Genomic DNA, 16,487 nt, shown 5'->3' on the forward strand with positions numbered 1-16,487 from the left:
GCCTCTGGGTATGGGACCCTTGGGGCCGGGGCCATGCCTGTGGCTGCGGTGAGTGCGACCAGGTGTGAGCGTACGTGCCTGCAGGTGAGTGTGAGTGTGTGTGAGCCCTGGTGGGGACCAAGCGTGTGAACGGATGTGAATGTGTGTCTTGGCTGCCTCTGGCCCAGACTTTCTGGGTTATGTCCGTGAGGCTTTTTCTGGAGACTAAGCTGTGCAGGTGAGGGCAGTGGTTTATTTCCTCGGGGTTACAAGACCAAGGTCAGTGCAGCCGAATCTGAGCTTTTGTTGGTCTCTCCCCTGCCCGAGGCAGCCTGTGGTCCGTTTCATTCATTATTAAGTTTTAAATCCACCTGACGGGAAACTTGAGCTGTGGAACTCATTCCCTCTCCGGGTTGGCTCGGTCCAACCCCCACCCACCTCCACTGAGGCGTGGGGGCGGGGAACCTCACCCGCTCTGCTCACTGTGTTCTGTGTGCCTTTGTTTTTCCAGAAACGGCCAGGCCCGGGTTTGTTTAGTTTTCCTCTGAGGCTGGATGGGCTGTCGAAGGCTGGGGAGGGTGGCCATGTGGTCATCTGGGCAAGGACAGCCTCCCCTGCCTGCCAAGGTGGGCTTAAGGGCTCATGGAGGACTGAGCTCTGGGGCCATCTGGGTCCAAGGCTCATCCCCTAGTTGCTCTGCATCAGGCCATCTCCCAGGGTCCTGAGCAGACTGGGGGCAAATCCGGGGGTGAAGAGGGAAGAGAGCAAGCACCCCTTCTAAAGATGGTTTGGCTGGGAACCCTGCAGATCTGTCTCAGGCGCCCTTTGATTACTCCTGTTTGTGCTGCTGGGTCTGATGCCACGTGCCCAGGACCTCGGCCTCCTAGGTGTGTTTGCTCCCTGTAGCAGCAGACCCAGCTCCGTCCCCAAATGTGGTGCGGCAGAATTCGTGAAGGTGCATTTTCTTTTTTCTCTTTTCTTTTCCTTTCTTCTTCTCCTCTCCTTCCTTCCTTCCTTTTTGGGGTGCATTTTCTTTCCTTGCATGGTTTTGCCCACACCCCTAAGGATAAGTGGAACTTCCCACCAGGACTAGGGGCTGGAAGGGGAGTCAATCCCCAGGTCTCCTTCAGGTGAAGGCCTGTGTCCTTTTGGCCTCTGGCACTGCCGGTCTGTGCGGTCATTTCCGGTGACTTTTTCCAGGCTATATCCCGACCCTGTCAGGAAAGTGCTTGAGACCTCACACCTCCTGTGGTGGGTACGGAGTCCTGTGAGGCCAAGGCAGGTGTCGCTGAGGACATAGACGTGTCTCTGTGTCTCCTTCACGTTCTGCCACTCCTCTGCACACCGAGGGCCTCCACGTCCATTCACTTCCGCCTGCCCCCTCCACCCCACCCCCGCCCCCAGGGCTCCCTTCCCCCTCCGCCCGCCCCCCCCTCCCCCCCAGCACGGCCTCAGCCCTCGAGCTGTTGAGAAGCCGGCTCTGTCCTTGTTTCTGGGCAGCCCGGGGAATTGCCTCTCATCTCCTCTCTGCCTCCCCCTCCTGCAGATGGTGACGACGACCCACAACTCTCCTGGGTGGCCTCGTCTCCCTCCAGCAAGGATGTTGCGTCACCCACGCAGCTGATCGGGGATGGGTGTGACCTCGGCCTGGGCGAGGAGGAAGGGGGCACGGGCCTGCCGTACCCTTGCCAGTTCTGCGACAAGTCCTTCATCCGCCTGAGCTACCTGAAGAGGCACGAGCAGATCCACAGCGACAAGCTGCCGTTCAAATGCACCTACTGCAGCCGGCTCTTCAAGCACAAGAGGAGCCGCGACCGGCACATCAAGCTGCACACGGGCGACAAGAAGTACCACTGCCACGAGTGCGAGGCGGCCTTCTCCCGCAGCGACCACCTCAAGATCCACCTGAAGACGCACAGCTCCAGCAAGCCCTTCAAGTGCACCGTGTGCAAGCGCGGCTTCTCGTCCACCAGCTCGCTGCAGAGCCACATGCAGGCGCACAAGAAGAACAAGGAGCACCTGGCCAAGTCGGAGAAGGAGGCCAAGAAGGACGACTTCATGTGCGACTACTGCGAGGACACCTTCAGCCAGACCGAGGAGCTGGAGAAGCACGTGCTCACCCGCCACCCCCAGCTCTCCGAGAAGGCCGACCTGCAGTGTATCCACTGCCCCGAGGTCTTCGTGGACGAGAACACGCTGCTCGCCCACATCCACCAGGCCCACGCCAACCAGAAACACAAGTGCCCCATGTGCCCCGAGCAGTTCTCCTCGGTGGAGGGCGTGTATTGCCACCTGGACAGCCACCGGCAGCCCGACTCCAGCAACCACAGCGTCAGTCCCGACCCCGTGCTGGGCAGCGTGGCATCCATGAGCAGCGCCACGCCGGACTCCAGCGCGTCCGTGGAGCGCGGCTCTACCCCGGACTCCACCCTGAAGCCGCTGCGGGGCCAGAAGAAGATGCGGGACGAGGGCCAGGGCTGGTCCAAGGTGGTCTACAGCTGCCCCTACTGCTCCAAACGGGACTTCAACAGCCTGGCCGTGCTGGAGATCCACCTGAAGACCATCCACGCTGACAAGCCGCAGCAGAGCCACACGTGCCAGATCTGCCTGGACTCCATGCCCACCCTGTACAACCTGAACGAGCACGTGCGCAAGCTGCACAAGAACCACGCCTACCCGGTGATGCCCTTCGGCAACATCTCCGCCTTCCACTGCAACTACTGCCCCGAGATGTTCGCCGACATCAACAGCCTGCAGGAGCACATCCGCGTGTCCCACTGCGGCCCCAACGCCAACCCGCCCGACGGCAACAACGCCTTCTTCTGCAACCAGTGCTCCATGGGCTTCCTGACCGAGTCCTCCCTCACCGAGCACATCCAGCAGGCGCACTGCGGCGTGGGCGGTGCCAAGCTGGAGTCCCCCGTCGTGCAGCCCACGCAGTCCTTCATGGAGGTCTACTCCTGCCCCTACTGCACCAACTCGCCCATCTTTGGCTCCATCCTGAAGCTCACCAAGCACATCAAGGAGAACCACAAGAACATTCCGCTCGCCCACAGCAAGAAGTCCAAGGCGGAGCAGAGCCCGGTCTCGTCCGACGTGGAGGTGTCCTCCCCCAAGCGGCAGCGGCTCTCGGCCAGCGCCAACTCCATCTCCAACGGCGAGTATCCCTGCAACCAGTGCGACCTCAAGTTCTCCAACTTTGAGAGCTTCCAGACCCACCTGAAATTGCACCTGGAGCTGTTGCTGCGGAAGCAGGCGTGCCCCCAGTGCAAGGAGGACTTCGACTCCCAGGAGTCCCTCCTGCAGCACCTGACGGTGCATTACATGACCACGTCGACCCACTACGTGTGCGAGAGCTGCGACAAGCAGTTCTCCTCGGTGGACGACCTGCAGAAGCACCTGCTGGACATGCACACCTTTGTGCTCTACCACTGCACCCTGTGCCAGGAGGTCTTCGACTCCAAGGTGTCCATCCAGGTGCACCTGGCCGTGAAGCACAGCAACGAGAAGAAGATGTACCGCTGCACGGCCTGCAACTGGGACTTCCGTAAGGAGGCCGACCTGCAGGTGCATGTCAAACACAGCCACCTGGGCAACCCGGCCAAGGCGCACAAGTGCATCTTCTGCGGGGAGACCTTCAGCACCGAGGTGGAGCTGCAGTGCCACATCACCACGCACAGCAAGAAGTACAACTGCAGGTTCTGCAGCAAGGCCTTCCACGCCATCATCCTGCTGGAGAAGCACCTCCGGGAGAAGCACTGCGTGTTTGACGCCGCCCCCGAGAACGGCACGGCCAATGGGGTGCCCCCCGCCGCCGCCAAGAAGGCGGAGCCCGCCGACCTGCAGGGCATGCTGCTGAAGAACCCCGAGGCGCCCAACAGCCACGAGGCCAGCGAGGATGACGTGGACGCCTCGGAGCCCATGTACGGCTGCGACATCTGCGGGGCGGCCTACACCATGGAGGTGCTGCTGCAGAACCACCGGCTGCGGGACCACAACATCCGGCCGGGCGAGGACGACGGCTCGCGCAAGAAGGCGGAGTTCATCAAAGGCAGCCACAAGTGCAACGTGTGCTCGAGGACTTTCTTCTCGGAGAACGGGCTCCGGGAGCACCTGCAGACGCACCGGGGCCCCGCCAAGCACTACATGTGCCCCATCTGCGGCGAGCGCTTCCCCTCCCTGCTGACGCTCACCGAGCACAAGGTGACCCACAGCAAGAGCCTGGACACCGGCACCTGCCGGATCTGCAAGATGCCCCTGCAGAGTGAGGAGGAGTTCATCGAGCACTGCCAGATGCACCCGGACCTGCGCAACTCGCTCACGGGCTTCCGCTGCGTCGTGTGCATGCAGACGGTCACCTCCACGCTGGAGCTCAAGATCCACGGCACCTTCCACATGCAGAAGCTGGCGGGCAGCTCGGCTGCGTCCTCCCCCAACGGCCAGGGGCTGCAGAAGCTCTACAAGTGCGCCCTGTGCCTCAAGGAGTTCCGCAGCAAGCAGGACCTGGTGAAGCTTGACGTGAACGGGCTCCCCTACGGCCTTTGTGCCAGCTGCATGGCCCGAAGCGCCAACGGACAGGTGGGCGGCCTGGCCCCGCCCGAGCCCGCCGACCGGCCCTGCGCCGGCCTCCGCTGTCCCGAGTGCAGCGTCAAGTTCGAGAGTGCCGAGGACCTGGAGAGCCACGTGCAGGTGGACCACCGTGACCTCACACCGGAGACCAGTGGGCCCCGGAAAGGCGCCCAGACGTCGCCAGTGCCCCGGGTAAGAGCCTCCGCCGAGCTCTGTATCTCCTCATGCTGTTGCCTCTAGGAGCCCAGAGAGGCCGCGCTCTCAGGCGGCGGTCAAGGGCATCCGCTCTGTCCTGCACTCCGAGGCGATCCCTAGGGTTGTCTGTTCCCTTCCTGCTGTGTGACACTGTCATACGTCATCTGTCTCTCTGGGCCTCATTTGTCAATTGCTCGTCTGCAAAAGGGGGAATGATGGTTGTCCGGACTTTGTAGGATTGCCTTTAGGATCCCATGGTGTGAGATAAGTACAGGGCCAAATGCCATGGCTGACACCCGGTTATAAATGACGTCGTCTTTCTTACAGATCTGGGGTGGACTTGCTCGCTTCTTTGCTGTCTCCTTGGGCGAGTCCCTTTGCTCTCTGGGCTTCAGATTCGGGACTCTTTTGATGATCTGTGGAGATCATCTCCACGTAAAGGGCTCAGGGCCCACACAGTTTGGGCCGACCATGTTAGCTGCAAATGCCAGCTGATCTGTTCTCGTCCACGGTGCACAGCATAGTTAGTGCAGGTGCTGGTGCGTGGGAGACCCTAGGAATGGTCACAGTGACTGCTCTCCTTTGTGACCGATGGATCTTTTCATTCATTCATCAAATTTGTCCCAAGCACCCATTGTTTGGGGGTGACTGGCAGTCGAGGAAATCAGGAACGGACCCCACTTTGGGGGCTCCCAGACAAGGTGGGGGGGACCGCAGGCCCACAGCTAGTAGGTTTTAGGGAGGAAGGTCAAGTTCAGGCTACTGGAGTGGGCCTTGGGGTCAGTGGCCAAGGGGCACTTGGTGGTGGGCCTGGAGCCTGTGTGGCTCTTGGGTGTCAGACAGTATGGGCCCGGGGATTCCCGCTGAGTCTGTTGTCTGTTTCCAGACCAAGGAGGTGCCAAGCGGATCTCGGGAGTATCTTTCCCTTGAGGGCCACTGCTGGCGCCGCGGGCAGGAAGGCAGAATTTGGAGGAGGGCCACCCGCGGCAGGTGCCTGCTGGAAGACGGGGAGGTAGCGCTGAGTGTTGGGCTCCGGAATCGGATGTGGGATCAGAGCTGGGGTCTGTGACTCTGGGACATTGAGGGTGAGAATGAGAGAGAAGGAGGGCTGGAGAGAGTGGGAGGAGAATGTACGGACAGTGTCTCTGGGCAGGGGTCCCACAAGACACCCACCGCAGGTCACCACCTCTCAGCTCTGCTCAGCCTCTGCTGGCGGGCTAGCTGGTCAGTGTGGGTGGACTGGGGGAGTCTGTGGGCCCTGGAGTCTGGTGGGCGGGGTTACAATGAAACTCTCCCTCTTCCAGGACTCAGCAGGGTTTTGATCTCTCCGGGCCTCTGTCCTCACCTATAAAGCCAGAGGGTTAAGGGTGATAATGGTAGTCACATGTAGCTACAGGGTCTGTCTTGGGGGCTGACATCACCGGGGAGGCACAGGGGTGTCCTTCTGGGTTTTTAGCGAGCGTCTGATTGATGGATGACTGTGACTGGCGAGTGCTGGTGCCTCGTCCGGGGCTGAGTGTTGAGACTGTGTGACCACAGTGTCTGGTCCTGAGCTTGAATGGAGACAAGGAGTGCGGGGCACACAGGAAACATCACTTGCTGTCTCTCCCGCTTATAGTCACAGCTGACGCTTACCGAGGGACAAGGACATCCCAAGCACTTTCTGTCTACACTACGACACTCCCTTTTCGGGTGAAGAAATGGAGGCACAGAACAGTTGGCCATTATTAGCCCCCAGCTTTCAAGAGGCAGAGAAGGGATGTGAACCCAGGGAGTGTGGGGCCACAGCTGAGTGAGTTCTTGACCCACGTTCTGCCTGGCTCTGGAGCCCATCCTGGTGGCAGGCTGGGGTGGGGTCGGCTTGGTCACTCCCTTCTCGTTCAGACTGTGGGATAGTGTGGCAGGGCTGGGGTCCCGTACGCCCTTCTCCCAGGTGCACCCCAGCTCTGCCTTCCCCTGCCGCCCCCACATGGTGCGGGGGCTCCTGCTAGCCACGGGGCTGCTCCTAAGCCTGCCCCTCTCCAGGCGCTGCCCTGGATTCTGCCTCAAGGACCACTTCACGAAGCCTCCACTGTGTGGGCAAAGGCTCATATACCATTTCCATGGCAACAACCCGGGAACTTTGCCGTGACCTCTGTTTTGACAAGGATGGTACCCAGGCCCAGAAAGGGGGAACCATCTGCCCAGGGATACACAGCTCAGGGATTCAAACCTGAGGGGTCTTGTTTTCTGGGAGCCCGACAGGCCTGTGAGAGAGGAGGTGAGCAGACAATCACATCTAGAGGCCTGGGCAGATGGGCTGTTGGCGGAAAGGAGCTAGACAAAGCGTGGATCCTCCCCCAGTGGAGGCCCAGCCTCTGGGGCCTTGCCCCCTGCCTGGGCACGCCTGGGGGCAGGGGCCCAGCTGTCTGTTCACCCGCCCCTCGGTCCCCTAGGACTCACGCGTGTAAGAGCAGACTCTGGGGGCCGAGCAAGGGCTTGGGGGCTGGCAGGCTGGGACCCTCGGGAGGGTATCCATAGCAACCAGATCTCAGAGGACTGGGTTCCTGTGGGGCTGTGGGGCCGAGGCTGCTGTCGGCTGGAGCGGGAAGCGTGGCGGTTCCCGCCCTGCCCCCCACCTCCGCCCCCACTCTGTTAATGGGCAGTAACAACATCAGCCCAACTCTAGGCCAGTGTGGGGAGACCCCAGCCCTCCATCGACTCCCCAGGCCTCACAGTGCCAGATGTGGCGGACTGGGTGCTCTCACACAGGTCAGAGGGCTTGGCCAGGCCGCACGGGCTCCCTGTCGCCTAGCCCAGGGCCGTCCGTGATTTTCTGGGATGCAGAGCTGAGAAGAGCTGCTCAGACAGCGGTTCCGGAGGCAGCTGGCCCGGGGATCCAGTCCCCGTCCCCTTGCTTAGCTGGGCGGGGCTCTGGCCGAGTGGTTAGGCAGGCAGAGAGAGAGGAAGGGAAGCAGGCTCCCCGCTGAGCAGAGAGCCTGATGTGGGGCTCGATCCCAGGACCCCGGGATCATGACCTGAGCCGAAGGCAGAGGCTTTAACCCACTGAGCCACCCAGGCGTCCCTGGCCTCTCTGAACTCCACTTTCTCCAACCTTAAAGTGGGGCTTGCCGAGGGATTGTGAGTCTTCAGAATGAACAGACCCTGCACACAGTAGGTGCTCAGTAGATGTGAGCGGTCATCACGACCATGGAAATTCAGCGGCTGGGGGCTGTCGTTCCTGTTGCACCCTCTCTTCTTGTCTCTACTGGTCTCAAGCGTGTTCTCTCTCTGCCCTGGACTCCTCTCTGAGGTTGCTGGGGGCCAGGCAGGTGAAGGCGCCCTGGGGGCTCAGCTTTGGTTCTCCTGGGCTGCGCTCTGGGGAAGGAGCTTGAGACAGAGGAGGGGCTTTGAATGCCAAATTCTCGCTCTCTATAATTATGTCTCTGGTCTGTCCTGAAGCTCCAGTGGTGGAGGGGGTCTCTGGGGATAGAGAAGGGGCAGACAGACCAAGAGGAGGCATTGGGGTGAGGGCAGGGTCTGGCCAGTGTTGCAGCACCTGCCTGTCCCTGAACTCCAGTTCCACCACCAGGGAGGCCCAGATGGCCCTGGCCAGGTATCTGCGGCTCTGGGCCTTGGGCACCCCTGGCATTTCGGGCAAGGCCGGCAGGGCTGTCTGTGTGGGCCTCTGGAAATAATACACGTGCTTAGTGAGTTTTGGTGCTGGTGACCCTGTGTGTGTGGCTGAGCGTAGATGCCTGTGTGTGCAAGTGCTTACCTAGACCCTCGGGAGTCTGCACGTGGGTCCAGAGGGGCATGTCTGGGAGGGGTCTGCGTGTGCGCTTGTGCTGCCGTGGGCACACCTGTGCTTGATGGATGTTGCTCTTGGGGGTCCAGTGAGGGAGCTGAAGGCATCTGTGTCTCAGGATGAGTTTGTATACATCAACATTTGTGAGCTTGTGGTCGTGAGGACGCCCCCAGTGCTCTGCGGGTGTTGTACCTGCATGTCTGTGTTACAGGGAGCAGGCTGCTGTGTGGGAGGGGGTGGGGGGTCTTGTGTGTTGACAGTGAGTTGGGGCAAGGGAGTGTACATATGTGCGCTTGTATGTACGTATGTGTCCTTGTGGGCACGTCCATACCACGTGCATGCAGGCTGTGCGTGCGCGCGTGTGTATGCACGTGTGCTCGTGTGTGTGTGTGACCACAGGCTCTTGTGGTCAGCAATGTCCCCTCCCTTGGGAATCCCCTGGACTCTTTCTCCACGCTGGGGAGAGCTTCTCATCTTGCCTGGCCCCTGGTGATTTTTTTTTTTTTTTACCAAGCACAGCAACCCACGTCGTTCACCTGCTCGTAGGAGGAACAGCTCAAACCCCCTTGATCATGGACCGTCCCCCGCGCTGCTCTGGACTAGCCATGGCTCTGTACGATCTCCACACACTTCTACCCAAGTAGAACCATGGAAGGGGATCATGGCCTTCCTTGTGCAGCCGGCCTGCTCTGGGCTTCCTTGGTGTGGAGATGCCTGTGGTGTGTCGTTCTCCCTCACCCCTCCCTCCCTCCCTCCCTCCCTTCTTTCCTTCCTTCATAAGGGGGTGGGGCACATATATGGGAAGGAATGAATGATTTTGGACAGTGGAGAGACCCAAGATCATTGCCCTCCATGAGCACGGATGTGGAGTTGAACTGAGCTGGGAGCTTTGGGCCTGTGTCCCCGAGAAGACCTCAGTCCCTGCTGTCTCCTCTGTCTCCTGTGCGGCCACAATCCCCAGCCCTTTCCTGGCACCCCCCCTGCCCCCCAGCCTCATGCTGTTCTTCCCGGGGCATTTCCAGGCTAAATGCCTGCTTCTCGGCCACTCTTCTGCAACACTGGGGGAAGGGCCCCAGTCTTATCAGAGCAGGTGCTGGAGCCCGAGTGGGTATGCTGCCTCTGAAACCGAAGCTCCCGACACCAGCTAAGACTGTCATTTCTTCACTCATGTGGTCGACCAGCATTTGCTCAGCACCAACAACAATTGTAATAACGTTAAGTCATCATGAGACACTCGCCCTCGTCCTATGCCCTGCGCCTGGTGCTGAGGATCCAGCGTATGGAAGTCAGCTTTGGTTCTTTTCGTTCCTTCAGTCCTAGTAGAGTGCTCTGCAACATAGTATTTGCAACTTTGCTCCTTTGTTCAACAAATGTTTCCCCAGCACAAGTCTCTGCTGGCTGTGGGACCTCACAGGTGGACGAAACACAGCCTGGGCTTCGGGCACTCGCGGTATAGTGGGGGGGCGGGTGCAAACAAGTCAATTAGCCACGACAGATCCGTGTGCTGAGGGACTGGATGCTTTAAGCAGAAGCTCGGGGCCCCGGGGAGCCCCTGGGTGGGAAGAGGAGGCTTCTCTAGCAGACGTAGCATTTGAACGGAGTTCTCGAGGATGGAAAGGGTATACTCCGAGTGGAAGACCCTGCGTGGGCAATGACCTGGAGGTGGGACCCTCGAGGGGACCTGCAGATATGGTTGGAGCCACCCTGGGACCTGAGACAACTGAGCCCCCTGGTGGTTTGTCCTGGCTGCATCATGGAGGGCTGGGCCTGAGTGTTCAGCCAAGAACTCCGAAGTCCTTCTCCCTCTTCCAGGGGTGGAGGGAGGCCCCGTGGTCCCGGAGCTGAGGTGGTCTTCAAAAAGCTTGGATATTTTGGATCCCAGTACCACTCCGTCCCCTTCATAAAGACTCACAGCCACTCACCTTCCCCTACACAGGCAGTACTGCCCCTGTCCACAAGGGCCTGCTTTCACCATCACCCAGCCAGGCGTAGCTGTTGAGAATGAGCTCCGCTCTTTGGAATGGGACTTCAAGAAGTTCTGAAGCTTCCGATGATCTCCATTTTCCTGCTCCCACCCCCTCGAGGCAGCTGGTCTCAGCTTCCTGTGTGTGGAAGTGAGCTGTGGGATCGCCCACGGTCTTGTGTGCCTAGGGCAGATGAGGAATCCCTCAGTTGCTTTTAAGTACCAGGATTGGCAGGAACAATATCCCCTGCTCAGCCACATGGTCCTTAGGGCGGGTAAAGAGAGACAGTAGTTGGATGGGTGGAAAGATAGATGTATGGTTGGATAGGAGGATGGGTGGGTGGATCGTTAGAGTGAGGATAGGTGGATGGATGTAGGGGAAGACAGGCGGGTGAAGGGTAGATGGAGGGCGAATGGATGCATTGGTGGATGGGTAGGTGTGTATGTAGACGGATGATAAGATAGGTGGATGGATTGATGGGTAGACAGATGGGTGTGTGTGTGTGTGTGTGTGTGTAGTTGGATAGGTGGGTAGATAGTGGGTAGGTAGATGGATGGATGGATGGATGGATGGCTGGGAGTTGCATAGATGGGTTTGAGCATGCTCCAAGTGGGGCAGCCTCCCTTGACTTCCTTTCCATGGTCATACTGTGTGCTCTCACCTTGGGATGGTGAGTCCCATCATGGCCATCTCCCCAGACCTAACAGAGGAGCAGCTCCCTTAGAATGTAGCTCAGTCCCCCTCCCCAGGCTGGAGAGCTGGACTCAGAGGCAGGTGGGAAGAGAATGACTTGGAGACACCTGGGAGGGGACCACAAGCCATTCTGAAAATTCTTGAGCTAGGACCTCCAGGCACTTTTTGCTTTATGCTCTTTTCTAGTTCCTAACTATCTAATTCCTTTCTTTTTGGCTTCCAAACAGAAAAAGACATACCAGTGCATCAAGTGCCAGATGACCTTTGAGAACGAGAGAGAGATCCAAATCCATGTTGCCAACCACATGATTGGTAAGAGAGCGTTTCCGCCCACCTGTGCTGGGACCACTCGTCGGGGTTTGAAATCTGTGGTTCCAATCAGCATTTCACTGCTTTTAGGGCAAAAGATGGAGTCACAGCTGCTGTTTCAGAGACCTTTCGAAGGGGGTTAAATGTGAGAGAGCTGGAGCATTTCCTCCATCCAGCCTTCCCGCCGCAGCTTCACTCACATTACAATCAAACTTTTGACAATCTCTTCCATTTCCCAGCATAAATTTCCCTCCATTTCTGAAACGAAGTGCTTTCCAGTTGTCAAGCACTCAGGGGCAATTATGCCTCAATTCCATATGTCATGACATTGAATCGATTTAACAGCTCGCGTTTCCCTGCTTTCCCTGCTAAACGTGATGAATTCCTCAGGCACGTTGTCAAAACAGAGTGCTTACAAAGTTATTTCAGTACTTTTCCTATTCCTCTTCAAGTGGTTTTTGGACTTTGGGAAATTCAGCCTTTCCAGAAGAGGGGGGTCTTTCAAAGCACCATCGTGTTCCCTCTTGGCCTGAGGTTCGGAGGGGAGGTGTGAGCTCTTCCATGCCTTCCGTGGATGGGTGCGGTCTCCCCGGCCACTGGAGATGCCCTCCGTGCAAGAGGGGGCCCTGCCGAGCTTCCGGTGAGCGTGCGGGCTTGGCCCGGGGAGGTGGAGGACTTGGCAGTGAGGGCTTTGGGAGTTTCTGGAATCCTGGGTCTCTGGGGGAAGTGTGGTTGCTTCTCCAGGACCCCTGCAGTCTGAGCAGGGAGGTTTCAGGTGTGGGTTGAGCATCATGACCCTTGGCTTCCTCTAGTATCGCTCCATTTCAGTCTGAAAAAGAGCCATGCCGACAGAGTACTGTTCTGGAAAACCCTTAACCGCGTACATTTGAAGAGATCCATTCACCGTGCAGCTTGGTGAATTCTCACGAACCGAGCACACCCATGTAACCAACAGCCCAGAGAGGAAGCAGAGCATGTCCGCATACCAGAAGCCCCTCCTGGCCCCTCCAGACCCTCCCACCCCCCTGCACAACGACATGTCGCCACCGTCCCTATGTCGAATGGCATAGGGCTTTTTGGGCCCGTTTTGCACTTGGTCTAAATGAGATCGTACGGTCTCTGCTCATTGGTGTCCAGCGGCTTTCACTCATTCAGGTTGGTGCCCATAGTTTGGACGCTGCCCCTTCTCCCGGGTGCGTGCTCTTCCGTCCCGTGATACTTCACCATTCGTCTTGTCTGTCCGACTCCTGATGGGCTTCTCCGTCATTTCCGTATTGGAGTTGTTTCAGATCACGCGCTGCTCTGGGCATTCTCGTGTGTGGGTTTTGGCGAACAGGTGCACGCGGTTTGAATGGGAAGATCGGTGGGGCTGGAACTGGCGGGTCACAGGACACTAGTAGGTTCACCTTCAGTAGATACAGATGGACAGATTTCCGAGGCACGTGTGTGAAACCACCATCCTACCGGCAATGCAGGAGAATTGCCCCACATCTGTGCCCCCGTCCACATTCTCTGCAAAAGGAGCGAATTACTAAGGCCCTTATTCAGTGAAATCATGCTTAGGGTGAGGATGGTTCCCTCCCCTCCCAGGGCAGCCTTGGCACATTCAGCGGGTCTGGGTGTCCAGTGTCCCACTGACTCAGAGAGGTTCCCCTCGAGGTGCAGACCCCAACTATGTGCAGGGTGGGGCTCGGCCGGTGGGGAGGGAACCCGGGGAGCTGAGGAGGGGCAGGGAAGACCCCAGGATTTCAGCTTGACAGGGAGATTGGTGGCTTTTTAATTTCTTCTGTTTGAAAGCCCCCTGCTGAAGTAGAAGAAGGAAACTATCCTGTCAGTCACCGGCTGCTGAGAGTGCTTTCATGGGAGTGTCAAGGAGGTAAAGATGAAGATATCTAAAAATATTTGCTTTTGGAGCAGGTGTTAATGCGTGTGCATGTTTGTAAGCACGAAGGGTGAGAGCCTGGCTAATTGGACCACAGTGATTTCAAAGGTGCTTCCCCCCCACCCCCCTTCCACCTTTCCTTCTGCATGGAGCCTGGAAGCCATGTGTCCTCAGGTGGAAGGATTGCTCCTACCTAGAGAGGTGGGCTGGGCGACGGGATGGGAAAGGGGGCTGGAGGGGCATCCGGGCTTGGGGTGAGCGGAGTGCTGGACCCCCGAGGGAGGCATTCCTGGCTGGGGGCTTGACAGGGCCCCTTACCTGAGCCTGCTCAGCAGTGCCGTGAGCTGGCCTGGTTCCTGGGGAGCAGGCAGTAAGGAGCTGCTGGTCTCAGAGCCCGAGCTTCTGAATAAGATGTTTACATGATTGCAGAAAGTGTCACCATGCCGTATCCCTGCACGGTGCCCACCCTGTGAGGCCTGAGCTGGGAACCCATGTGAGCCGTGAAATCTCTTGCCCTAACCTGCCCTCCCCACCTGCTGGCCCTGCCCTGGCCTCATTGAGGCCATTCATCAAAGAACAGTGAGCACCTCTTGCATGCAGAGCGCTGGGGTGGTCTCAGCTAATCAAGGGAGAAAGAGACTCGGTCCCCGCCCTCAGAGACCTCACAGCACCCTGTAGGAGACAACCATGGTGCACACATCATGCCAGGAATGGAGGTGTCCCTGGGTGAGGGCGCTGAGCCCTGCCACATGCCAGGTACCCATGCAGGTGCCCTCCTGCGTCTCATCGGGGAGTTTCAGTTATGCTTCCAAGTTCTTCCATAGACAAAGTAGTAGAAGCAGGATCTGGGTAAGGCTGGGCTCTCTCCATTGCGTGTGGCTCCCCGCCAGGGTCAGTGGCAAGAAGGACGCTGTGCCGCCTGCAGGGGAAGCTGATGGCCTCTGGCATCCAGGTATGCGCAGTGCCGTGAGGTTGATGCTCCTGGAATGAGACTGCTGGATCCAAGGAGGTCCACCAGAAAGGCCTGGGTGTTGAAGGCAGAAGACTTTCCTCTGTGGCAGGCCCAACACTGGCAGAGAGGGCAGCTTTGACAAGGAAGGCGGGTCACCAGAGAACAACGGCCTCGGAGGGCTCAGCAGAAGGAGGTCCTCGAAGGATATGCTGGTAGCCAGAGGACGCGGGGAGCAGGGTCTGTGGGAGGACTCTGGGGTGAGCCAGGCTCAGAGGCAGGAGCAGAGGAGGGAGTTTGGGGGCTGGAGGAGTCTGACCTCATTGGGATGGAGGCCTCTCATGTGGGAGCATCGTGGGCAGTGAGGGTGGGGAGGTAGCTTGTGGCCAGGCCACAGAGAGCCTTGAATGCCAGGTTAAGGGGTTTGGGTTTAGACTCGACCCTGCGGGCCAGGGTCCAAATCTGGCGGTCCCTTGGCTGGTATTTTATTAGGCTTCACTTGATAAACCAGAAGATAAAGCAGCCAGGGCCCTGAGTTCCCCTACGGCGCAAGTGACAGGAGTGCGGCAGCAGCAGCTGGGACCGTTGTGTTCCCAGGCACCACAGTCCCCACCCATCCCTACTGTATTCTGGGGGCTGCTTTGCTCATTTATGCCCCTTGCCTGGTCCTTGTGGGCACCTGAATGTGCAACCTGGACTTAGGCTCTAGGGAGCCATTGAAGGTTTGGGAGCAGAGTACAGCCTGGATGTAGTTGAGTGCTTGAGGGAGATGCGTCTGGCAGCAGTGTTGAGGCAGAAGAGGATGAAAGGGAACAGAGACCTGCCCGGCCTGGTCCAGAGGTGAGGGGAGGAGGCCAGGAGAGAAAAGAGGAGGGAGGAGAGAGAACCGGTACCTGGTTTGTGCGGTGTGCCTACTTGTGCGGTGTGCCTACTTGTGCGGTGTGCCTGGTGGCTTGGGGAGGGTGGGGGGGCGATGGTGGGGGCAGGAAGGGAATAGTAGTGGGCCCAAGAGCCCCAGCTGGGGCTGACTCTGAAGTCCCAGTAAGACTGTCGGGGCCCAGTGTCCCTATGGACAGCTTCCCCTGCTAAAGAGCCCGAGCCCGGAGTGGATGCCTGCAGCTGGTGGGGGCAAAAGCCGGCCTTAGCAGCACCAGGGGGACTTGGCGAGTAGAAGCGGCACCGTTCAGCTTGACGGCCTTCTCATAAACGTGGGGCACAGGGGGGTCTGAGGCAGGCCTCCCCAGGGACCCAGACTGCTGGAGACCTCCCCTGGGGGATGCTAAACCGGCCCTTTTATAGTGGGGGGCCTCTTCGTGGCTTTCCAGCCTCCAGACCCTGGGAGTTAGGGTGACTCAGGGACGCGTCTCCTTGGGAACATTTTCCCAGCACCCTCTCCTGACTGCTGCTGGCCAGGGAGTGATTTGGAATCCATAGAAAGGCAAGGGTTTTTTTGAAACCTTTTTAGCGGCAGGGTCGCCTTAAATCCCCCCTCCCCACAGGGAACAAGGCTGCCTTCTCTGGGCTACCCCCAGCTTTTGAAATGGTTTTAGACACCCCCTCCCCCATCAGGCACATCAAAAACGTGGAGTGGGCCCCGTTCTGTGGCCTCCCACAGACTTGGCCCTGCCCGGCTGCCCTTGCCCACATCTGGAGGGATGGCCCCCTCCTCGCCCCCAAAAATGGCTCTGCATGAGGCCTGCCTTGGGCTTCCTGTGGCCTGGCCCAGAGGCAGGGCCCCCTTCCAGCGGCTGGAGCAGGGGCGTGTCTTCGCCTGCGTGTTGAACACGTGGGCATAGAGCGTGCCCAGCCCCCCTAGGGCACCCGAGGCCTCAGACCCCAAAGAAGCAGATCAACCCTTTTCTCAACTGCTCGTGGACGTTTCTCCTCTCGGTTCCTGCCAGGCGGGGCTGGATAAGGGGTCTGAGAACTTGTCCTTGAAATAACGAACTTCTCTGACCCAGGTCGGCCCTAGGGGAGTGACTCAGCCTCTGGGTCCTGGCGTCTTTACCCAGGGCTTCACGGGCCCCTGGGGGGAGCACCGAGGAGGGTCAGGGCTGGGAAGGGACAGTCCTCAGGGAACCTCGACAGGAACGTTCACCCTCTATGTCCTTGGAAAGTGGCTGAGGACTCTCTGGCAGGTAGCCAGCCGGCCAGAGTCAG

At 58.9% G+C, this 16,487-nt stretch overlaps 1 protein-coding gene across 1 annotated transcript in view; it reads left to right on the forward strand.

The window, feature by feature from the left end:
* ZNF423 (zinc finger protein 423) overlaps positions 1 to 16,487 on the forward strand; it is a 268,424-nt gene that overhangs the window by 122,349 nt on the left and 129,588 nt on the right. Inside the window, exons 3-4 of the mRNA XM_032854539.1 lie at positions 1,526 to 4,740; positions 11,415 to 11,499. Coding sequence (XP_032710430.1) covers positions 1,526 to 4,740; positions 11,415 to 11,499 — 3,300 coding nt within the window. The remainder of the gene's footprint in view (positions 1 to 1,525; positions 4,741 to 11,414; positions 11,500 to 16,487) is intronic.

Source organism: Lontra canadensis, unplaced genomic scaffold (genome assembly GCF_010015895.1).
Source record: "Lontra canadensis isolate GAN:19392208 unplaced genomic scaffold, GSC_riverotter_1.0 scaffold8, whole genome shotgun sequence".
NCBI lineage: Eukaryota > Metazoa > Chordata > Mammalia > Carnivora > Mustelidae > Lontra > Lontra canadensis.